This window comes from Amblyraja radiata, chromosome 16 (genome assembly GCF_010909765.2).
Source record: "Amblyraja radiata isolate CabotCenter1 chromosome 16, sAmbRad1.1.pri, whole genome shotgun sequence".
Classification (NCBI taxonomy): domain Eukaryota; kingdom Metazoa; phylum Chordata; class Chondrichthyes; order Rajiformes; family Rajidae; genus Amblyraja; species Amblyraja radiata.
In genome coordinates, this window is record NC_045971.1 from 33,544,601 (window position 1) to 33,570,127 (window position 25,527).

The 25,527-nt window shown below is 43.9% G+C and overlaps 1 protein-coding gene across 4 annotated transcripts in view; it reads left to right on the top strand.

Annotated features, from left to right (window-relative positions):
- Positions 1–8,768: 8,768 nt before the first annotated feature.
- plekhm1 (pleckstrin homology and RUN domain containing M1) overlaps positions 8,769–25,527 on the top strand; it is a 65,794-nt gene continuing 49,035 nt past the window's right edge. Inside the window, exons 1-2 of one of the 4 annotated variants that reach the window (XM_033035428.1) lie at positions 8,769–8,834; positions 25,107–25,186. In XM_033035428.1, coding sequence (XP_032891319.1) covers positions 25,118–25,186 — 69 coding nt within the window. In that variant the 5' untranslated portion in view covers positions 8,769–8,834; positions 25,107–25,117. Of the gene's footprint in view, positions 8,881–8,989; positions 9,113–11,165; positions 11,293–25,106; positions 25,187–25,527 lie in introns of those variants that run through there. The other 3 variants (XM_033035427.1, XM_033035429.1, XM_033035430.1) reach the window with 3 other exon arrangements.

Here is a 25,527-nt window from a genome sequence, read left to right on the forward strand (position 1 = left end):
TACATTACCCAGACTTACAAGATGAGTTATAGTGAGAGGTTGGATGGGCTGGGACTATTTCTTTGGAGAGTAGGAGGCGGAACATTTATGAGGTGTACGGGGCATGGTTAAAGTGAACGCTCAGTCTTTATCCAAGGGTAGAGGATTCTAAATCCAGAGGGTATAGACTAAAGGTGAGGGGATAAATATTTAAGAGAGACCGCAGCAGCAACATTTTCACTCTTGTCCGTATCTGGAATGAGCTGACAGAAGAAAGTATAGAGCGGATATAAGACATTTGGACAGGTAGTATATTGGTACAAAGGGTTTCGAGGGATATGGGCCAAATGCAGTCAAATGGGACTGTCTAGTATGCCAACTTGGTCGGCATGAACAAGGTGGGCCGAAGGACCTATTTCCATGCTTGTAGATTTATGTCATATTGATTTGTACAGATAGTACATATGCAATATACCAGGACACTAATGTACTTTTCTGTCTGCAGAGCAAAATGTGAAATAGATGAAACAAAGCAATGCTTCAAATGCACTTTAGTACTGCACTTGAAATCTGAATAAATATCCAGAAACAATGTTTGGAATTGAGAGGCTTGAATTAAAATATTAGAAACATATTGGGACAGGAATTCCCATGGTACACAAACCAACTTGATAACTACTGTGAAACAAAAGCAGACAAAGGCTAGAAATACTCACGTCAGACAGCATCTATGGAAGGTGAAAAAGAGTTAACAGATTAAGTCACAGACCCTTTGACAGAATTGAAAAAGCAAGGAAACCTGCTAATTTTGAGTTGCAGAATGGGTGGAGTAGAGATGGACAGAACAAAGGAAATGCCAATAATAGACACAAAAAGCTGAAGTAATTCAGCAGGTCAGACAGCATCTCTGGAGAAAAGTAATAGGTGATGTTACAGGCCAAGACCTTTCTTCAGACTGACAGTCTGGGGAAAGGAAAATGAGAGATATGGACGGCGATGTAGAGAAATTTAGAACAAACTAAACTAAGTGGGACCCATTGGGTCCCAGCTTCACACGGGAGGGTTGGTCCCCCAACAAAATATTCCACCTCTCCACCAATTATAATATTGCTGACCAGTGAGGGGGGGGGGGGGGCTTTCTGGAGTGCTAGCATTGGTTTTGTAGGCCGAATTGACTGGTTTCCAGAGGGCTAGTATGGACATTGTGGACTGGATGGATTCTTGGACTTGGAATTCAGTGAGTCATGGCGATGGGCTGGCAGTTCACTAAGTCATGGCTGGTGGGCTGGCACTTCAGTCACTTACAGCTGGTGTGGTGGCAGTTCACTCAGTTACACCTCCTTCCTTCACCCCCAAACTCTGCTCCTTGCCATTCTCTTCCCCCCCATGCATTCAGTCCATCTCCCCTAAACCTCCCCCCCATGCACTCTTAGTGGCTCTCCGACAGTGCAGCCATTCCTGCCTATTAGGTACCCATTGTTGTTAAACTGAGTTATTTTGTCAATCTAAAGTCAAGAAAACTTGACTCAAATGCTTGTAGCTGTTGAAATCGATTCTTTATTCCTCATTTTACAACCTTCGTTTGCCTGTGGTATAACTTTGTTTAGAATTATTTTATTTCAACACAGCAAAACCCCAGTAGGCTCAATTATCAATGACCACTCCTCAAAATATAAGATACATATATAATACAATGATCACACAAATCATACAAACAAAACACACTTTCTATACCAAGAAGAAAGATATTTCTATAAATCTAAACAAGGTCTAATGTTTACAACCCTACTTAGACACAATATTTCATAAATGGTTTCACTACAATTTTACAGTTTAAAATACTATTACCTATGTATTAAAACATTAATTATATCAGTTCGCCAAATTACAGTCTGTAAGTTAAATTCAACCCCACACACCTCCCAACTCCAAGTATACATGGGTTGTAAATCTGTCAACAATTGATGATATGTTCAAAAGGGAACTGCAGATGCTGGAATATCGAAGGTACACAAAATTGCTGGAGGAACTCAGCGGGTGCAGCAGCATCTATGGAGCGAAGGAAATAGGCGACGTTTCGGGCCGAAACCCTTCTTCAGACTGATAGGGGGTGGGGAAAGAGAGAAGGACAAAGGGAGGAGGAGGAGGAGCCCGAGGGCGGGCGGATGGGAGGAGACAGCTAGAGGGTGAAGGAAGGGGAGGGGGGGAGGGGACAGCACGGGCTAGCCAAATTGGGAGAATTCAATGTTGATGCCAAGGGGACGCAAGGACCCCAGACGGAATATGAGGTGCTGTTCCTCCAATTTCCGCTGGTGCTCACTCTGGCAATGGAGGAGACCCAGGACAGAGAGGTCGGATTGGGAATGGGAGGGGGAGTTGAAGTGCTGAGCCAACGGGAGGTCAGGTAGGTTATTGCGGACTGAGCGGAGGTGTTCGGCGAAACGGTCGCCCAACCTACGCTTGGTCTCACCGATGTAAATCAGCTGACATCTAGAGCAGCGGATGCAGTAGATGAGGTTGGAGGAGATACAGGTGAACCTTTGTTGCACCTGGAACGACTGCTTGGGACCTTGAATGGAGTCGAGGGGGGAGGTGAAGGGACAGGTGTTGCATTTCTTGCGGTTGCAACGGAAAGTGCCCGGGGAGGGGGTGGTGCGGGAGGGAAGTGAAGAATTGACGAGGGAGTTGCGGAGGGAGCGGTCTTTGCGGAAGGCAGACATGGGGGGAGATGGGAAGATGTGGCGAGTGGTGGGGTCACGTTGGAGGTGGCGGAAATGGCGGAGGATTATGTGTTGTATTTGCCGGCTGGTGGGGTGAAAGGTGAGGACCAGAGGGACTCTGCCCTTGTTGCGTGTGCGGGGATGGGGAGAGAGAGCAGTGTTACGGGGTATGGATGAGACCCTGGTGTGAGCCTCATCTATGGTGGCGGAGGGGAATCCCCGTTCCCTGAAGAACGAGGACATTTCCGATGCCCTAGTATGAAATGTCTCATCCTGGGAACAGATGCGGCGTAGGCGGAGGAATTGGGAGTAGGGGATGGAGTCTTTACAGGGGGCAGGGTGGGAAGACGTGTAGTCCAGATAGCCATGTGAGTCAGTGGGTTTATAATGTATGTCGGTCAGGAGTCTGTCCCCTGCGATGGAGATGGTGAGGTCAAGGAATGGTAGGGAAGTGTCTGAAATCGTCCAGGTGTATTGGAGTGCCGGATGGAAGTTGGTGGTGAAGTGGATGAAGTCAGTCAGTTGTGTGTGGGTGCAGGAGGTGGCACCAAAGCAGTCGTCAATGTGCGATTGACGACTGCTTTGGTGCCACCTCCTGCACCCACACACAACTGACTGACTTCATCCACTTCACCACCAACTTCCATCCGGCACTCCAATACACCTGGACGATTTCAGACACTTCCCTACCATTCCTTGACCTCACCATCTCCATCGCAGGGGACAGACTCCTGACCGACATACATTATAAACCCACTGACTCACATGGCTATCTGGACTACACGTCTTCCCACCCTGCCCCCTGTAAAGACTCCATCCCCTACTCCCAATTCCTCCGCCTACGCCGCATCTGTTCCCAGGATGAGACATTTCATACTAGGGCATCGGAAATGTCCTCGTTCTTCAGGGAACGGGGATTCCCCTCCGCCACCATAGATGAGGCTCACACCAGGGTCTCATCCATACCCCGTAACACTGCTCTCTCTCCCCATCCCCGCACACGCAACAAGGGCAGAGTCCCTCTGGTCCTCACCTTTCACCCCACCAGCCGGCAAATACAACACATAATCCTCCGCCATTTCCGCCACCTCCAACGTGACCCCACCACTCGCCACATCTTCCCATCTCCCCCCATGTCTGCCTTCCGCAAAGACCGCTCCCTCCGCAACTCCCTCGTCAATTCTTCACTTCCCTCCCGCACCACCCCCTCCCCGGGCACTTTCCGTTGCAACCGCAAGAAATGCAACACATGTCCCTTCACCTCCCCCCTCGACTCCATTCAAGGTCCCAAGCAGTCGTTCCAGGTGCGACAAAGGTTCACCTGTATCTCCTCCAACCTCATCTACTGCATCCGCTGCTCTAGATGTCAGCTGATTTACATCGGTGAGACCAAGCATAGGTTGGGCGACCGTTTCGCCGAACACCTCCGCTCAGTCCGCAATAACCTACCTGACCTCCCGGTGGCTCAGCACTTCAACTCCCCCTCCCATTCCCAATCCGACCTCTCTGTCCTGGGTCTCCTCCATTGCCAGAGTGAGCACCAGCGGAAATTGGAGGAACAGCACCTCATATTCCGTCTGGGGTCCTTGCGTCCCCTTGGCATCAACATTGAATTCTCCCAATTTGGCTAGCCCGTGCTGTCCCCTCCCCCCCTCCCCTTCCTTCACCCTCTAGCTGTCTCCTCCCATCCGCCCGCCCTCGGGCTCCTCCTCCTCCTCCCTTTGTCCTTCTCTCTTTCCCCACCCCCTATCAGTCTGAAGAAGGGTTTCGGCCCGAAACGTCGCCTATTTCCTTCGCTCCATAGATGCTGCTGCACCCGCTGAGTTCCTCCAGCAATTTTGTGTACCAACAATTGATGATATGTGTTTTGTCAGGATACAGCTTCATTCTAATTTGCAGCTCCTTTTCCTGCTATCTGGAAGCTGGATTTCCAATCTCATCTGCAAGGCCTTTTACAAATATTACAGAACAAAGGTAGATTCACAACTCAGACCATTACATCAGAATCACATTTGCTTCTTCGACTTTCTATAAACAGAAGGAAGGTCACAAATCAATCTGATTCTTTTCATCTCCAAACAACTACTCCCCTTCACACACATCCTATCCCTTACCTCAATCTCATTATAATTTAACATAGCCAAAGCTAACTAGAGTCTATTATATTTCAGACTCGAACTCAGCAGTACAAAATCATATCAAATACAATTTCCCCAGTGTTATAATTGCCTCAAAGCAATAAACTAAGCTATGCAGGTTCAGTTTAGCATTTCTATGTTTTGATTCATCCGTTCCCTGTGTGTGTGTGTTTCCATGTACTTTATTTCTTTAGGATACATGTGTTTCTGAAAACCTTACGCTTTTCTTTTGCAAATTACCTAGCTTATATAAAAGTCACTATCCGAGCGGTTCTATTATATAATATTTCCTCATTGTGATGGAGAACACACAGACATGGCAAGTTGGAAAAGGATTTATTAAAGTTTAAAATGTGAATGAGTCTTAAAACATTGCAAGCCCAACCTCACAGCACTCTAAGCAGAGTGCAGGTAGAAAGTCCAACCTCACAGCACTCCAAGCAGAGTGGAGGCAGCAAGTCCAACCTCACAGCACTTCAAGCAGAGCGCATGCAGCATGTCCAACCTCACAGCACTCAAGCAGTGTGCAGGCAGCAAGTCCAACCTCACAGCAAGCAGAGTGCATGCAGCAAGCCCAACCTCACAGCAAGCAGAGTGCAGGCAGCAAGTCTAACCTCACAGCACTCCAAGCAGAGTGGAGGCAGCAACTCCAACCTCACAGCACTCCATAGGGGTGCACACACAGGGACGCACACACAGAAACAGACACTCACAAACACACACAATCATACACGTAAACACACACACACATACACAAAGACACACAGCCAAACACACACACACAAACATATATACAGACACACACCTATACACACACGCAGACACACACCTACAGACAAACACACACAGACACACACACCTATATACACACTCACACACAGCACCAGCACTAAAATGCCAAGTAACTTCAGAACGTTACTTGGCATTTTAAGCATGGTGGTAAGCATACTGAATCCTGTTACTAACCATATACTCCATGTAAGAAGTTTGAAAATAACACAGGTGTGTCTAAACCAAATGATTCAAATGTTTGAAGCCTTTTTTTATTCTGAAACACTCCTCTAGAGCTGATGCTACTGCAAAAACGTGCTTTAAATAACTTTGAACACACACACACACACTCACCATATGTATGGCAGTAAGCTCTCTTGAATTACTCAAACAGTTCAAGGCGGCATCTCCACTTTGGGCCTTCCACACTCAGCGCCACCTCTGAACTCACCGGAAATAACGCAATCAGCATCATCTCTCCACGAAGCAGAAATGATGCAATCAGCGCCACTCTCCACTGAGCGGAAGTCACAGAATGAGCGGCAATTTTGCATTAAACACAGTACTGATCTAATAAAACGTTTATTCGCGGTTTTTCCTTCCAAAACCTGTTGCACAGCAAGCCACATTTAAAACGCAAGCTACATTTAAAAAGCAAAACACATTTTAAAATAAAGGCACAGTCATTAGCCACTTTTCAATTAGCCACAGTTACAAGGCAGTTACAAGGCACAGTTACAAGGCACAATAAAACATTTATTCCTTCCAAACACAGCTCCAATAAACCACATAAAACCACATTCAGTTTAGTAGACATGTGTTCAGTTGATTCACAGCTCAGACTGAGAGTAGGGACCTCTCCATTCCCCATCTTGCAGCGACTGAGGCACGGCGCACTTCCTGTTTTTATAGTCCCTCCCCCTCCCACCGGAAGGGGCGTGGACTTCATGGCGTGATTGATAGGAGAGAGAATCTCAACATTTAAAAAAAATTAATGTCTTTTATTTTTCATCGATGGGAAAATCCTCTGGCCCTGACAGCTGGAGGGGGACTCTGAGTACGATGGCCAAAAATCACAGCTGTAAGTGGTAGCGATTTTTTCTAAAATCAATATACAGCGCAAACAGCAAGTGGTCAAGATCTGACTTTTAATTATATAGATTTTCAAACTTGCTTTTCAAGCCAATCACACCTCACGTGCTTTTCAAACCAACCACACCTCGCTTGTTTTTCAAACCAACCACACCTCACTTTTCAAACCAACCACATTTTGCTTGCTTTTCTAACCAACCACATTTTGCTTGCTTTTTTAACCAGCCACATTTTCTTTTCAAACCAACCACATTTTAATTTTCAAACCACATTTTCAAACTTCATTTTTAAACCACATTAAGGGCTCTCACAGGTCAGTAAAATCACACTCAGTTTAGTAGACATGTGTTCAGTGTTATTCACAGCTCAGACTGAGAGTCGTTACCTCTCACTCCCCCATCTTGCAGCGACTGAGGCACGTCCACACTTCCGCGTTTTATAGTCCCTCCCCCTCCCACCGGAAGGGGCGTGGCCTTCATGGTGTGATTAACAGGAGAGAAAATCTCAAGATTTTTAAAACATTAATGTCTTTTATTTTTCATTGATGGGAAAAATCCTCTTGTCCTGCGCAGAGGAGGGGGACTACGAGTAAGATGGCCAAAAATCACAGTCATAAGTGGTAACATATTTTCTAAAATCAAAATGCAGTGCAAACAGGAAGTGGTCAAGATCAGACTTTTAATTATATAAATGAACAAATGAAGATATACAAAAAAGTTACAATGATAAAGGAAGCTTATTATTAGCTGTGGGCTAGGTGAAAACGTGTTATTCAATGAAATTCAGCAGGACAACAGTGAAACTAGTACAACAACAAGGGTGGGGGATGGACGGTGAGAAGGGATGAAGCGGTTACGTGAAGTTAAGAGAAATGAATATTCATATCGCTGGGACACAAGCTGCCCAAGTGCTGTTCCTCCAATTTATGTTTGGCCTCACTCTGACAATGGAGGAACCCCACGACAGAAAGGTCAGTGTGGGAATGGGAAGGGGAGTTAAAGTGTTTGGCAACCGGGAGATCACGGAGGCCCAGGCGAATGTGTTTGGAAACGATCGCCGAGTACGTTTGGTCTCGTCGATGTATAAGATTCCACATCTTGAATAATGGATATAGTAGATGAGGTTGGAGGAGGTGCAAATGAACCTCTGCCTCACCTGAATGGACTGTGCGGGTCCCTGGACAGAGTCGAGGGAGGAGGTACAGGGACAGGTGTTGCATCTCCTGCGGCTGCAGGTGAAAGTACCTGGGGAGGAGGTGGTTTGGATGGGGCCGAGTTAACCAGGAAGTTGTGCAGGGAACGATCTCTGCAGAAGGCGGAAAGGGATGGAGATGGGAGGATGCGGCTCGTAGTGGGATTGCGTTGGAAGTGGCGACAATGTTGGAAGGTTATGTGGCGGGTGCAGGAGACTGTCTCTGTTGCGATTAGTGGAGGGGTAAGAGCAGAGCTGCGGGATACCGAGGAGACACGTGTGAGAGCCTCATCTATGATGGAAGAGGGGAACCCCTGTTCCCTAAAGAACGAGGATATCTTGGATATCCTGATATGAAAAACCTCACCTTGGGCACAGACGGAGGATTTGGGAGTAGGGGATAGTCTTTACAGGAAGCAGGGTGTGAAGAGGTGTAATCTAGATAGATGGGGCCTCTGTGGTCCAGCGCTGAGGACACTTGCGCTGTGTAACATTTTCTTTGATATCTTCCATGAGCAAAGGAAGATTTAAAAAAACGGTGTCCTAAAGTACGAGCACTTTGAAGGAGAAACACAAAGGAATATAAAACTACAGAGCTGTTGGAACCGTCCAGTAGTACCGAGTATAGACGAATGGTCTGCAGCACAACGAACAGATCTGATGCAAATAACCAACAACGGAATATTCTTGTTTTAACTCAGGTTGTACCGACCAAAGATCTCTGCTCTAAGATCTTTGGTACCGACCAAAACCCGTCGCTCGATGGCGCCGAACTGAGGCGACTGCTGGAGGACCGCGCGGTACCCTGGGATATTAGAGGACCCGCTGGTGGGAAACCGCGCTGCGCCCTGGAGGACTCCCCTTCCGCCGCGCTGCGCCCTGGGATGCTGGAGGACCGTCTGGGAGGAGGCTGTTGATGCGGAGACGTACGACGGAGCCGCTGGTGAGAGGCTGTCAACCAAAGATCTTTGCTGTCAACGGCGGCGGGGGTGAGCGGCGACAGGAAAACAGGCAAGGAAGGAGGGCTGGTGTGGGGGGGAGAGAGGCGCCGGGTCCCGGGGAGAGGCGGGGAGTGGGGGAGACAAGCGGGGGGTCCCGGGGAGAGGCGGTGGCGGGGGATGGGGACGCGGCAGGTGTTCATCTCCCTCCACAGACGCTGCCCGACCGTCGAGTGCCAATCATCATGAATACTTTAACATTTCAGAATCTCCCCATGTCAAGGTTTGCCACCTTTGTGACTCAATGTATTTTTCCTTGTGACAGGACTATGGAACTTTGAACTGATTTGGAAACTGGTTGCTTAGCTCTGTTCTGTTACATGCTGGTGTTCCAGTTACATGTTGGTAGTCACAATCCAGTCATAATAGGCATTTATAGTTTCGTACTGCAATGATATAGCCTCAAGTTAAAGTGACCAAAGCCAGATCCTTCCTCCAGAATATAAATCTGTTTGTTGTTCCCGCTCCTAGCACCTGCAGTCTCCGGCGTATCCCCGGGTTGTAGTGGCAGGACTGGGTCCGATGTTGGAGCTGACGGCCGGAGTGTGCATCTCCCTGTCATGGATAGAAACAAGGAACTGCACATGCTGGTTTATAACAAAGATAGACACAGTGCTGGAGTTACTCAGCGGATTAGACATTATCTCTGGAGAAAAATGAATAGGTAAAGTTTTGGGTCGAAACCCTTCTTCACACTGACCGGTTTCGCCGCCCATCGTTTTTTCTCCAGAGATGCTGCCTGACCAGCTGAGCTATTCCAGAAATTTGTATCTATCCCTGTTATAGGCATTGAGGTGACGACTTGCACCACCCCAGCACCACTGACTGCGTCAAGGGGGACTTGACATCGAGCTGCGTCTGGAGCAGAGATCTGGCCGACCCTGTCATACAAATAATGTTTCATTTACACACTTGCATCTCACTGGAAATTCACCCCAAGATGTGTTACCTTTCGCCCAAAAGCAGCTCGACGTCAGATATTGCTTCCCCGAGCTCCTGGATGGCTGTCAGTAAAGGGCTTAAAACATACCTTGTCAATCTAACTTTGTGTTTAAGGAGTTAAAATTTTATCACTATAGTGTTCTCTGAAAATTACTTTCCTTAAAAAAAACAATACTGACCTCAGATTTTAATCTTAGAACCGTGTGATAAGTACGGGGTTCGCTGTGTAAAATTTTAGGAGGTGCTGCACTGTTTCAGTTCTCATTGAATGAACCCCTCCGAGTCTAGCCACTTTTTTACTTTATCTCTAAAATTGAAATGGCATGAGGTGTTTTGTCAAACCAGTATAGTTTGCAACCAGTAGGGCCATGCAGTGTTCAGCATTTATTTAATAGGAGCCATTTGTTGTTGAGTTATCTTATCTTAGTAGGGCAAATATCACAGGAAGCTTCCATGACATAAAAGTGAAGTATAGATTTGGACAGGAAGAAGATTGCTGTAGTCAGGCAGTCATAGAGTGATATAAGTGGAGACAGGCCCTTAGGCTCAATTTGCCCACGTTGGCCAACATGTCCCACCTGCCTGCGTTTGGTCCATATCCCTCCAAACTTGGCCTATCCATGTACCTGTCTAACTGTTTCTTAAATGTTGGGATAGTCCCAGCCTCAACTACCTCCTCATGCAGCTTGTTCCATACATCCACCACCCTTTGTTATAGCTCAGATTCCTATTAAATCTTTTCTGCTTAAAGTCCAACACTTGGAAAGCTTCTAGACAGTTTGTTATAGGCCAAAAATTTGCAGAGCTGCTGACTATTGGACGACAGAGGGAAAATACAAATGTTTTTTATTTAAAAAAAGGTGTACATTAGGCCCCTAAGGGTTGGTGTTAATTGCTGATCATGATTAATGACGAGTTAGTTAGTTTTTAATCACTCTTCTTGGGATACCATTTTTTATTTAAAATTATTTCAAAAACTTGATCCATTATTTCATCAGTTGATATGGGAATTAATATTTATGGACCAACTTATTTGAGTTTTATGTCCATATGACCTGCAATACCAGGATAAAACCAATTTGAATTTTACTGAGGTTTATAATGCCCTGTCACTGCAAAGTATTAAATAAGCACAAAACTGCAGATTTAGATGATTAAAAAGTACTACCTTGCCCCTTAGTACCTTCAAAGTTTTTATTTAATTTTCGGTTTCTTTATTATTTAAAGGCATAAATATGATTTATTTTGATTTTTAAGATTTTTTTAAACTTCCCTTATTTTCCAGTTTAAGCCAGCATCCTCACTGTATTTTGAGCATGGTGTAAAAAATGTGCACATCAAGCTAGAATCTTTATTGGCCAACAGATTTTGCAACAGACGAATTGTGGAAGATGTTAAGATAGATAAAGGTCAATCATGTGCCCATTATTCAGTGTAAGCTGGATGGGACTGCTATTGCATGTGAGTAAATTCTGCAGAAAGTAGATTTTGTAATTGGTGCCTTATAAAAAGAATAGATCGCAAATAAGGGATAGGAGAGCGGGCACTAATTGTTAGCATAACCACTTTGTATGAGCTAAGACTCATAAGATATCAGAACTGCTGTTGAATGACAATGACAAGGATACTGTCGCGAGTAACTCATACAGTGATGCTAATGAACTGCTGTTGACAACCACAGCCATCTTCATTGTGCAAGGTATGACTGACCATTTGTAGTGCTTTTCTGTTGATGTCCATCGACTTTATTTTACTCAGTCACTATCGGTCAAATGTTACTTTGATGTCATGGACAGTCAATCTCGCCTTGCTTTTGGATCAAGGCTATAATGAAATCCGGAGTCAAGTGGTCTTGGTGAAATTTATTCTGGGAAGTAGTATGCGAGTTATTGTTGCTTGATGTCCCTGTTGCAAGTTTGGGAAATGTTCTCATTTCTGACAAATTTGTGATGTAAGGTTTTGGACCTAAAGATTTAATCAGTTTCCCATTCTACAAATGCTGGCTGATATGAGTGTTTTCCAGCACATGGCTTTATTTCAGACTTCCAGCGCCTTCAGGTTTTTTTAATGTTAAAAATGTTGGGAAGATGCCAGTGTTGGAATGCCAGTGTTGGAATATGTTACCTGGAGATGTGGGTGCTTCTGGAGCTCAAGTCTTCGATACTGCAGTTCTCTCTGCCATTTCTCAACATCACACTGTGAATAGAACAGGGGATAGACGGGTTCTGTCATAAGTTGGAATCTCAAGAAGAGGTTGATGAAACATTCAGTTGGTAATCTGGCTAGAAATGATCATGAATACTTCAGCATTTCAGAATTTCCCCGTGTCAAGGTTTGCCATCTTTGTGACTTGATGTGCTGTGACTCGATGTCTTTTGCCTTGTGAGAGGACTATGCACTTTGAACTGATTTGGAAACTGTGGTTGCTTAGCTCTGTTCTGTTACATGTAGTCACAATCCAGTCATAATAGACATTTATAGATTCATACTGTAATGAAATTACCTCAAGTTAAAGTGACCAAAGCCTGATCCTTCCTCCAGAATATAAATCTGTAAAGATGCCATGTATAGAAATGCCAAATTGTAACTCATTTGACTATTATAGACCAACCAAGTTTGACCTAGTTTACTGAAAAACTATGTTAAGGATGATGGGGATCAATACTATATAAAATGGCCAGTCAAATATTACTAGCCTGAGGAAAACAAAATGTGAAATTACCCATTAGAATTAATGGCAACAATTGCTTTTACTTATTTTGTGAAATACACCATAATGATGCTTGGAGATAAGGCTGCAGCCCAAATATAAACTTGCTTTTAAATTGATGGGAAGATGTCCATGCTGAGTCCTGACATTTTAGTTGTTGTGGTACTTTTGTATTCACTTGTTACTTGTATAAGTCTTGTATATATGGAATCAGTGGAATGAGTGCGCCTCTCAGGCCATTATTAATATCTGAAATGTTGGAGTATGTTTTCAGTAATGAAATAATTTGGCATGTATCTTGATTTAGACAGTATTTTTGAAGATATTTCTGAAGCAACACAGGTAGATAGTGGTAAAGAAGACATGGTTTGTTTCCTTACATAGGTGGTCAGTATAAGCATCAGGAAGTCATGATGCAGCTTTATAGGGCTTTTGTTTGACCGTATTTGGAGTATTGCATGCAGATTATACTATAAAGATGGTCAGTGAAGATGGTTATCAAGATTTGCATCGGGATCTTGATCAGTTGGGCAGGTGGGCTGGGGAATGGGTAAAATAATTTAATTTGCATAAGTTTGAGATGTTGCATTTTGGGAAGTCGAACAAGAGCGGGACCATCACAGTGAATGGTAGGGTCTAGGGGCGTGTTGTAGAGCAGCGGGTTCTAGAATTGCAGATCCATTGTTCCTGAGAGTAGCGCCGAGAAGGCTTTAGTAATGTTGGCTTTAATTAGTCAGAAAAATTAGAATAGCAGTTGGGACATTATGTTACAGCTACAAAACGTGAGTGAGGCTGCATTTGGAGTATTGTGTTTTGGTCACCCTGTTGTAGTAAAGCCTCGTTAAGCCGGGAAGAGTGCAGAGATTTACCTATATGTTATCAGAACTTGAGGACCTGTGCTATATGGAGAGGTTGGGCAGTCTAGGACGTTATTCATTGGAGTGCAGGAGGCTGAGTGGTGATCTTATAGAGGTATGTAAAATAATGAGGGGTATAGATAGAATGAATACACAGAGGCTTTAGGGAATCAAGAACTAGAAGGCATATATTTAGGGCGAAAGTGGAAAGATTTAATATGAACCTGACGGACAACTTTGGTGAAGGGTATATAAAATGAGTTGCTAGAGGAAGTAGTTGAGGCAGGAACAATAACATTTAAAACACACTTTTACAGGTACGTGGATAGCAAAGGTTTTGAAGGATGTGGGCAAAATGCGTATAAATGGAACTAGCTTAGATGTGGCATCTTGGTCTGCTGGGACCATGGACGAGTTGGGCTGAAGCGCCTGTTTTCATGTTGTATCCCTCTATGACTATGGTCATTAACACACTTTCATTAGAAAAGCTTTATGAAGGATTAAGATTTGATATTTTTGATGATGGCTTTTCTGATGCTAGTTCTAAAAACATTTTCACCCAGAGAGTTGTGAATTTGTGGAATTCCCTGTCACAGAGGGTAGTGGAGGCCAAATCACTGGATGGATTTAAGAGGGAATTAGATAGAGCTCTAGGGGCTAGTGGAATCAAGGGATATGGGGAGAAAGCAGGCACGGGTTGTTATTGATTGGGGACGATCAGCCATGATCACAATGAATGGCGGTGTTGGCTCAAAGGGCCAAATGGCCTCCTCCTGCACCTATTTTCTATGTTTCTATGTTTTTAGTTAAAATATTACGTATCTCAAATATGCATTCTGAAAGAGCTATGACTGTGTCTAATCACACTTTGCCCTTTTAATTAAATATACATTTTGTGGCACACCTTCAAAAAATATTGTGTTGGAATTTGCTGCCCAAAGAATAATGAGGGCAAAGGCAATTAATGTTTAATATGCACAGCATTTGAAGACAAGGGAGAGGTGGGGTTTAATGCAAAGAGTAAAAGTTGCAGTTTGTGTGCTGTCAGTCTGCCCTCCTGTTGTTTAAAGCATAATTAATGGCATCAAATATAGTGAAGTTCCTATATGTGTCGATACAAAATAAACAATCCGTAGATATTTATAGTGTTAATTCGTAGCGAATGTGCAGTGTATTGATTTTAATTTGTTAATTTACTATTATTAATGATATTTGAAATTTACTATTTTATATGTGAGATCCTATACCTGCAGTTTTTGAATCAAAAATAAACTCGGTGGTCAAACTGCATTTCTCAGGGGATCAGTCCTGATACACGGTCTCAATCAGAGGCATCTACAAGTCTCCACTCCCATAGATGCTGCTTGACCCACCGAGTTCCTCCAGCAATTTGTTTCTTGCTTCAGCTTCTTGTGCCAGCAGTTCTTGAATGTTTTAAAGCAATTTTAAAGATTTCAAACTGTTGAAATGTGTTTTAGGTTTAAGTTTTATTATTGTCATGTGTACTGAGATACAGTGAAAAGTTTTGTTTTACATGCTGTCCGATGAGATCAGATATACCCTAAGTAAATACAATGAAGTTGAACTCAAGTACAAAGGTGAAGGTACAGAGTGCAGAATACAATTCTCAGCATTGTAGTGTAGTCCAATGTCCGTAATTGAGTAGAGGTGAATTGGACTGTACCCTAGCTTATGGAAGGACCATTCAGAAGCCTGTTAACAGAGGGAAATAAGCTGTTTTTGAGTCTGGCAGTGCCCATCTTCAATCTTATATTGGCTGCTTTTCCAAGGAAGCTATGGTGGGGAGTTTATTGTTTCTTCCTTCTCTTTTCACATCCTTAATTTAGTCTTTATTTCCCCTTCACAAATTTTATTTCCCAATTTAAAGTTTTTGCTTAAAGAGATGCATGTTAGTTTACTTGTTAGCTTAGGTTCTGAATGTGATGTTGTCCTTGCTCTTCTGTTAACTGTTAGAATTTCAAGTTTATGGCTGAATTGTTTTCAGCTGAAGGATGCTGAAGTATAAATTAATGTAGATTCTTGCCAAGTCTCTTGCATTCTTTCAGTCTTTCGTAGTGATTCACCAGCTACTTCTTAGAATGGTCTAGACTCGAAACGTCACCCATTCCATCTCCAGAGATGCTGCCTGTCCTGCTGAGTTACTCCAGCATTTTATGTCTATCTTTGGTTTTAACCAGCATCTGCAGTTCCTTCAACACACAGAAATAACTGAATTTACTTGATGCCGGGTAAATCGATCGGTGAAGCACATTGCTTTTGTAGGTATTCGCATAGGCTGATTTATGTCATTTTGCTCTTGAATTCTATCAGTGACTATTTTCTTTTTGTAGGTTGTAATATAGGGTCATTCTGTGTCAATGGTGAAAAAACATTGTGACCAAATTGTTATTTGTGCCAATAGAAAACTACATTTTAAAAATGCTGCTTCTATCCACCCTTCAAATATACATTTTTGCATTTGCCAGACAGCACACACAGTTGTTTACATGTATTTGAACACAGCTTAACAAGATTGTATTTATGTGTAACCTTTCATGACCTCGGGTCATTCAAAAATGCTGTACAGCAAGTAACTTAAGTTGAGACTGTTGAAAATGCAGCAACTGATTGGCACATGGTAAGCTTGTAGGATATATGTCCATATTTTGTAGAGAAATACTTGAGGTTGACTGAATGAGCTTCATGTGAACAATTCATTGGTCCCCAGTTATGTAGAGTCATACAGCACAGAAACAGGTCATTCGGCCCAACTCATCCAACAAAGATGCTCCATCTTTTTTTACCTGCATTTGGCCCATATCCCAATAAGCCTGATTTATCCGTATACCTATTCAAATGTCTTTTTAAATGTTGTTATTGTACCTACCTCAACTACTTCCTCTGTACATGACTAAAAACTAACCTGAATCTTGTCAGGTGTATCACATAGATTCAGTCTTTCTATATTGACTGAGCTCGATGGGTTCAAAACACATTTTAGACACAACATTTCGGGTCAGTTTCTAGTACAGTGGAGCACAATCTGTCTCTTGCTGTTCAGCTGCTCAGCCCTGTTAAAGTAAGTAAGTAAGTAAGTAAACTTTATTTATATAGCGCATTTTAAGCCAATTTGCATTGACCCCAAAGCGCTTTACATAATTTAAATAATAATAAGTTCCATTGCAAACCATAGAAAAAGGTTTTAAAAAAAAAAAAAAAAAAAAAAAAAAAAAAGAATAAAAATGGACACAACATATTACAGGGTTCAACACAAACATCCCCCCACAGCAGAATCAAAACATTTCCACTGCGGGGGAAAGGCACCAGAAAGTTAAGTCCTCTTCCTCTGTGAAACATCCCGAGGTCAGGGCCCATCTGTGGCCGTGCAGCCAGTCCGATGATTTTCAGGGCCCTCTTGCCGTAAAGATGAAACATCGGCGTCGGGTGAAACATTCCTCAGCGGCTTGGAAAAGTCTGGAGCGGCTGTCCCCTCCCCGGAGAGCGGAGACCGCGGCACTCGTAGTCCTCCGGCCGCGCCGGCTGGAGCTCCGACCCCGGCGAACTCGATCTCTGGCTCTGCGGCGCTCCAAATCCAAATCCAGCGCCGCCCGCGGCCGAACGCCCGCAGCCACAGCTCCGCGATGTTGGAAGTCGGCGACCAAAGCGCTCCGGAGCTTACCACACGGCGACCCGGTAGGCATCGCCCGCTCCTTGTTGGTATCCCAGCGCTGCGCCACCGCCGCCGAAGCTGTAGTCCCAGCCGGTCCCGACAGGAAAACGCCGCTCCACTTTCGGTGGTAGGCCGCGAGGACGGGGCGAAGAAACAGCACGGAGGGATGCTGCCTCTCCGACCAGGTAGGGGACTAAGAATAAAGTTTCCCCCTTCCCCACCCCCACCCCCCACATAGAAGACCTCCACTAACATAAAATAAAATAAAGAAAGGTGTAGAGGCGGACTGCGGGCAGGCTGCCATACACAGACGGCGCCCACTCCCGCACATCCGCCATCTTGAGTGTGTGGTAATGAAGACATTGTGGTAAAGAAGACATTAACTGTTCTTCTTGCACTTGTTGCGCCATTTGGTGTTCCAAATTTTGATTACTTAATCACTGATGGGAAAAACAGGCGTGAAGCAATTGTCCAACTTGTAGGCTGATTTGTAATCAAAAGCGACTACCGATGCCGATTTATACCAAAGAAAGATACAAAATTCCCCGTTTAGGTAACATCAACAAACAGCCTCCTTCCCAATCCCCTCCCCCAAACCTTGCACTGGTTTTTCCCTTCCCTTCTCTTCCTCCCCCCCCCCCCCCCCCCCCCCCCTTTACCTGCATCCATTCCAATTGGTAAACAATTCACAACTTTACTACACTAATTTCAAAAATCAACCTCCTTAAAGCTCTTTTTAAATTGTGTATGGAGACATTTAGATAGGTACATGAATAGAAAAGGTATTGAGGGACATGGGCCAAATGAGGGCAGGTGGCATCTTGGTCGGCATAGGCAAGTTGGGTCAAAGAACCTGTTTCCATGTTTTATTACTTTATGACATGGAGACTTAAAAGACAGGAAGGAAATTATTGCATGGATTATTAGTATTGCAATATTAGTATTAGTATTGCAATATTAGTGTTGCATGGGTTATTGATTGGGGATCTTCTTCTTCGAGTCCGTTGCAATCTCAGATGTCGTTCTGCTAGTATCTGGCGCAGGTCACAGCTGGTCGGGTCGGTTCAGCCAGGTCCTGGGGGCTGCACTGGGGGGCGTCGTCACACTCCAGTAGGTGGGACATTGTCTGTACTGCTCCACAGCTGCATGTGTCTTCTGCCTGGTAGTTCCATGCTTTCATAAGTGCTTTGCACCTCCCCTGCTCCACTCGTAATCTGTTGAGGGTCTTCCAGGTTGGCCATGGGAGGTCGTGCCCGCTGGCGAGGCATTCATAGAAACATAGAAACATAGAAATTAGGTGCAGGAGTAGGCCATTCGGCCCTTCGAGCCTGCACCGCCATTCAATATGATCATGGCTGATCATCCAACTCAGTATCCCGTACCTGCCTTCTCTCCATACCCTCTGATCCCCTTAGCCACAAGGGCCACATCTAACTCCCTCTTAAATATAGCCAATGAACTGGCCTCGACTACCCTCTGTGGCAGGGAGTTCCAGAGATTCACCACTCTCTGTGTGAAAAAAGTTCTTCTCATCTCGGTTTTAAAGGATTTCCCCCTTATCCTTAAGCTGTGACCCCTTGTCCTGGACTTCCCCAACATCGGGAGCAATCTTCCTGCATCTAGCCTGTCCAACCCCTTAAGAATTTTGTAGGTTTCTATAAGATCCCCTCTCAATCTCCTAAATTCTAGAGAGTATAAACCAAGTCTATCCAGTCTTTCTTCATAAGACAGTCCTGACATCCCAGGAATCAGTCTGGTGAACCTTCTCTGCACTCCCTCTATGGCAATAATGTCCTTCCTCAGATTTGGAGACCAAAACTGTACGCAATACTCCAGGTGTGGTCTCACCAAGACCCTGTACAACTGCAGTAGAACCTCTCTGCTCCTATACTCAAATCCTTTTGCTATGAAAGCTAACATACCATTCGCTTTCTTCACTGCCTGCTGCACCTGCATGCCCACTTTCAATGACTGGTGTACCATGACACCCAGGTCTCGCTGCATCTCCCCTTTTCCTAGTCGGCCACCATTTAGATAATAGTCTGCTTTCCTGTTTTTGCCACCAAAATGGATAACCTCACATTTATCCACATTATACTGCATCTGCCAAACATTTGCCACTCACCCAGCCTATCCAAGTCACCTTGCAGTCTCCTAGCATCCTCCTCACAGCTAACACTGCCCCCCAGCTTAGTGTCATCCGCAAACTTGGAGATATTGCCTTCAATTCCCTCATCCAGATCATTAATATATATTGTAAATAGCTGGGGTCCCAGCACTGAGCCTTGCGGTACCCCACTAGTCACTGCCTGCCATTGTGAAAAGGACCCATTTACTCCTACTCTTTGCTTCCTGTTTGCCAGCCAGTTCTCTATCCACATCAATACTGAACCCCCAATGCCGTGTGCTTTAAGTTTGTAAACTAATCTCTTATGTGGGACCTTGTCGAAAGCCTTCTGGAAGTCCAGTCACTTCAGTCGGAGTGATTCCTCTCTCCATCCAGTCGTGGGCTCATGTGTTGAGCTGGTTCCATTCATTTTTCCAGATGTTGGTCCTTGCTGTTTCTTTGGTTGTCTGGAGAGGTGGGACTGTCTGCAAGAAACTGGCTCTGGATTTCAGTCGGGGTGGAGGTGCTGTGTGTCCGTGCAGGGGGTGCCTGGTATCGATCTCCTGTGCTCTCCGCTCGTCTTGGGCGACGATGGATCGTCTGATATGGGGGGGGGGGGGCAATACCGGCTAGGGCGTAGAGGCACGGGACTGGCGTTGTCTTTATGCATCCCGTGATAATGCGGCAGGTGTCGTTGAGGGCTGTGTCAACCAGTTTGGTGTGGTGGGAGCGGCTCCAGCTTGAGCACGCGTATTCAGCTCTGGAGAAGCACAGGGCTAGGGCAGTTGCACGGATGGTTGGTGGATCAGCGCCCACTTTGAGTTTACCAGTTTGCGCAGGATGTTGTTGCGAGTGTTGACCTTGGCTTTGGTGTTCTGAAGGTGGGTTTTGAAAGAGTGTCCTGTCGAGTGTGACTCCGAGGTACACGGGGTGGAAGTGGTTGGAGAGTTTGTGGCCATCCCATGAGACGCTCAGTTGTTTTCCTGAATCTCGATTTTTAAGATGGAAGCTGCATAGTTGGGTTTTTGATGGGTTGGGTTTCAGGTGGTTGTTATTGTAGTAGGTTGTCATCTCTTGGAGGGCGCTTTCCAGGACAGACTCGATCTTCTGGAAGTTCTCCTGTTGGGTGGTGATGCAGAGGTCATCAGCATAGATGAAGCGGCGGCATTGTGGGGGAAGTGGTTGGTCAGTTGGTGTAGATGTTGAAGAGGAGGAGGGCCAGTACGCTGCCTTGTGGTAGGCCATTCTTTTGGGCTTTCCATTTGCTCTTCTTGTCGTTTAGTTGAACGAAGAAGCGCCTGTTGTTGAGAAGGCTTTTGATGACTTGGCACAGGTCGAGGTCACCAGTCATGTCAAAATGTTTCCTGATCATGGTGCGGTGCTGGACAGTGTCGTAGGCAGCGGTGAGGTCTATGAAAGCTGCTCCGGTGATGAGTTTGCACTCAAAACCGTCCTCAATGTGTTGGGTGAGGTTCAGTAGCTGCCCGGCACAGGAGCGGCCAGGGCGATGATCAGCCATGATCACAATGAATGGGGGGAGCTGGCTCGAAGGGCCGAATGGCCACCTCCTGCACCTATTTTTTATGTTTCTATGAAAGTGTTAATCTGGAATGATGGCATATATGAACCATGATACGTGCAAGGTTAACGGATCTTGCAGATCTACAATTATAAATCAACCAATGTTCATGATTTGACCACAAAGGTACTGCAGGCTAGTATTCTGGTTATTTTTTAAAATATTTCCTGATCTAGAGATGATGAAGTCAGTGGTAGTACCCACAATGGCATGGACTGGTTCAGCTATTAAACTTGAGAGCTTGCAGGCTGTGTTAAAATGCTACACTATACATTTCCTTCATCTGTTGGTCGTACAACCAAATCTACCTTTATCAAGTGCAGTCCTAATTGCACAAAAGTTTAGACTGGCAAGTTTCCAGGATTATTTTCTGTAAATCGTGGTATGACGGTGATCCAGTCATTGGAGACTGGAAGCTGGTAGATTTAGTTTTTTTTAGTTTAGTTTAGAAATACAGCGCAGAAACAAGCCCTTTTGGCCCACCAGGTCCACGCCAACCAACAATCCCTGCACATTAACACTATCCTGGACCCACTAGGGTCAATTTTTACATTTACCAAGCCAATTAACCCACATACCTGTACGTCTTTGGATTGTGGGAGGAAACCGAAGATCTTGGAGAAAACCCACGCAGGTCACGGGGAGAACGTACAAACTCTGTACAGACAGCACCAGTAGTCAGGATTGAACCCGGGTCTCCGGCGCTGCATTCGCTGTAAGGCAGCAACTCTACCGCTGCGCCACCGTAATGCCCATGCAAGAGGTAGATGCAAAAGTCACCACAATAAGCAAGCATTCTTATGAGGACCCTTTTAACATAGTCTACTTGATCTCAAAGTACATTATTTTTATATTCTTAAGAACAAGGATCATATGAGATGATGTAATACAATGACACTGTTTACTTGGTTCCATTGAATTACATATTTACAATAGGATCACACTGTAACTGCCAAGACACCTCTGTATGTCACATGGTTGGTGTAAATCTCTTGAGCATTGAGAACCAGGCCCTGCAAATTGGTGGTGCGGGGGCTTCTCTGGGTATACAATATCCAATTAGTGATAGGGTAAATATGCTTATGACCATGATTGTGGTGCTAAGTGATGAAATAAGTCTGCTCTGGAAACTTTTTTGATCTCACTCACAATGGTGCAAAATAAAATGTGCAGGAAGGAACTGCGGATGCTGGTTTAAACCGAAGCAAGACACAAAAATCTGCAGTAACTCAGTGGGTCAGATAGCATCTCTGGAAAAACGGAATAGGTGACGTTTCAGGTCGAGACCCGTCTGAAGAAGGATCTCGACCTGATACGTCACCTATTGCTTTTCTCCAGAGATACTACATGACCTGCTGAGTTACTCCAGTTTTTGTGTCTATCGTTGAAAACATCATCAAAGCAGGGTTGATGATTTCCGACAGGCACGGTGACTGACGTGCCACACATCTCTGTCCTCCATATAACCATATAACAATTACAGCACGGAAACAGGCCATCTCGACCCTTCTAGTCCGTGCCGAACACGTATTCTCCCCTAGTCCCATATACCTGCATTCAGACCATAATCCTCCATTCCTTTCCCGTCCATATAACTATCCAATTTATTTTTAAATGATAAAAACGAATCTGCCTCCACCACCTTCACTGGAAGCTCATTCCACACAGCCACCACTCTCTGAGTAAAGAAGTTCCCCCTCATGTTACCCCTAAACTTCTGTCCCTTAATTCTCAAGTCATGTCCCCTTGTTTGAATGCAGCTGGCAAGCTCCTCTTTTGTCTCTACACATGCGCCTTCCATCAACATCTTCAGCATTGTCTTGATAAGTGCAAAACACTTGGCTAAACATATCTCATGTCTGTTTGATGTACCAAATGATATATCTAATATTCTTGCATTTGGCCAATGCATAGGAAAAGAAGCTCATGGTCTTGTCAGTTTACAAACCATATCTCTTGAGCAGTCAGCCTGCTGGAGTGAGCCGGTAGCCTGTGCTCTGAAGACCGTACTGTTTATTTATTACTGTTTTACAGGGCCCTCCATAATGTTTGGGATAAAGACCCATCATTTATTTATTTGCCTGTGTACGCCACAATTTGAGATTTGTATAGAAAAAATCATATGTGGTTAAAGGCTTCATAGGTGTTTTTAAGTGCTGTAGCAATGAGAACTTTCAGCTTTCCTCTAGTCTTTCCATCACCTCTGGAAACTTTTATTGCTGTTTATCAACATGAGGACCAAAGTTGTGGCACTGAAAGTCAAATAAGCCATTATGAGACTGAGAAACAAGAATAGAACTGTTAGAGACATCAGCCAAACCTTAGGCTTAGCAAAACATCATTAAGAAGAAAGAGAGCACTGGTGAGCTTACTAATCGCAAAGGCCTACTGGCAGACCAAGGAAGACCTCCACAACTGATGACAGAATTCTCTATAATAGAGAAAACTCCCAAAAAACAGTTGTTCGACAGATCAGAAACACTCTTCAGGAGTCAGGTGTGGATTTGTCAAGGACCACCGTCCACAGAAGACTTCATGAATAGAAATACAGAGGCTACACTACAAGATGCAAATACTGAGATGAAGATTAGTTTATGTCAGAGTGATGGCAAGAGCAAAGTATGGAGGGGAGAAGGAACTACGCAAGATCCAAAGCATACTACCTCATCTGTGAAACACGATGGTGGGGGTGTTATGGTCTGGGCATGTATGGCTGCTGAAGGTACTGGCTCACTTATCTTCACTGATGGTACAACTGCTGATGGTAGTAGCATAATTAATTCTGAAGTGTATAGACACATCCTATCTGCTCAAGTTCAGACAAATGCCCCAAAACCCATTGGCTGGCAGTTCATTCTATAGCAAGACAATGATCCCAAACATACTGCTAAAGCAACAAAGGAGTTTTTCAAACCTAAAAAATGGTAAATTCTTGAGTGGCCAAGTCAATCACCTGATCTGAACCTAATTAATAATAATAATAATAAATTTTATTTATGGGCGCCTTTCAAGAGTCTCAAGGACACCTTACAAAAATTGTGCATGCCTTTTGTCTGCTGAAGAGAAAACTGAAGAGGACTAGCCCCCAAAACAAGCATAAGCTAAAGATGGCTGCAATACAGGCCTGGCAGAGCATCACCAGAGAAAACACCCAGCAACAGATGATGCCCATGAATCGCAGACTTCAAGTATTCATTGCATGCAGAGGATATGCAACAAAATACTAAACATGGCTACTTTCATTTACATGACTTTGCCGAGTCCCAAACATTATGGTGCCCTGAAATGGGGGGACTATGTATAAACACTGCTGTAATTTCTACATGGTGAAACCAAAATGTATCACAATGGCCTTTATTAAAATCTGACATTGTGCAGTTTAACCACATGTGATTTTTTTTCTATTACAAATCTCAAATTGTGGAGTACAGAGGCAAATAAATAAATGATGGGTCTTTGTCCCAAACATTATGGAGGGCACTATATTTCAAAACTGATTCCTGCTTGCATATCTTAGCTTTTCTTTGAAGATTGGTTTTCATTTGTATTAATTTCTACTATCCAAATTATTCCATAACTCCTGAATACTCCTGAATAATCCCTAACATGTTTATTGTTTTTATTGCTTTGTAACGTAATTGAAAAAATATTTGTACGACAATGTAAAGATACAAAAGTATTTCTGTTCAGTTTCAAGGCAGATTCATCGCAGCACAATAGCTTGAGTAAAGCTGTTCACAGCGAATTAGAGCGAGAGAGGGAGGCTCACACTGACTCAAATTCTATTATTATTTGACCATGTACAGCATCATATACAGTTAGTATTGACTGTAGCTTTTTATATCTTCATTGACCCATTATCACAGTAGAAACTTGCTTTTCTTTTCATTTCCAGTTGGCGTATTATCATGGCAGAAGGTAAAATTCTCAATGGCTTGAAAGGTATATCTTACTTTGTATTGGGAAATACTAAGAGAACCGTTCAAAGTGCATTGTAGGTCAGATGCAGAAATCTTTATCTGACTACAAAGTGATTTCTGTTTTCTTCAAATAGAGGACAATATAATTTAAAATGATATATTTTCAATATAAATGTTGTAGCTTGGTGCAGAGTGCCTGTATTTTCATCACAATACAAGTCAAATAGTTTGATTTTGCTATCTTGATCACTTTTGCTGGCTTCTTGATAGTTTGAAAGTTTGGCATTGTATTGAAATGGGTAAGCTGAGGTGAAATTGACAGTGAAAACCTAATGTTTCTTAATTACGCCACCAATAGATAAGCTCGGTTGTTAGTTATTTCTATCCTTAATTCTTTTTTATAATCCAAAACATTTCTTTCTTTGTTTAAAGGTGTCATGTAAATGAATCTGTATACAATGATTTCTACACACTCGTCCGAAAACTCAGCTGCACCCAGAGACGTCAAACAGGTAAAAGGAAGTAAATTGGTAATGAAACAGGAACACACTTCTGTTTTCAATTGTCTATTTAGTGTAATGCATACAATACTCTAATTCAGTTTATGACAATTGGTGAAGAGAGGTCATCAGACAAATTTGTACTTTATGTTGAAAGAAGGCTGAAGGAAGAGAACAGAGAACATAGAACAATACAGGAATAGGCCATTCGGCCCACATATTGTGCTGAACATGATGCCAAGTTAAACTGATCTTATCTGTCTGTACATGATGCATATCCCTCTATTTCTTGCACATCCATGTTTCAAAGAAAGCAATAAAAGTTTATCTCCTTGCACCTGAAACCCTCTAAT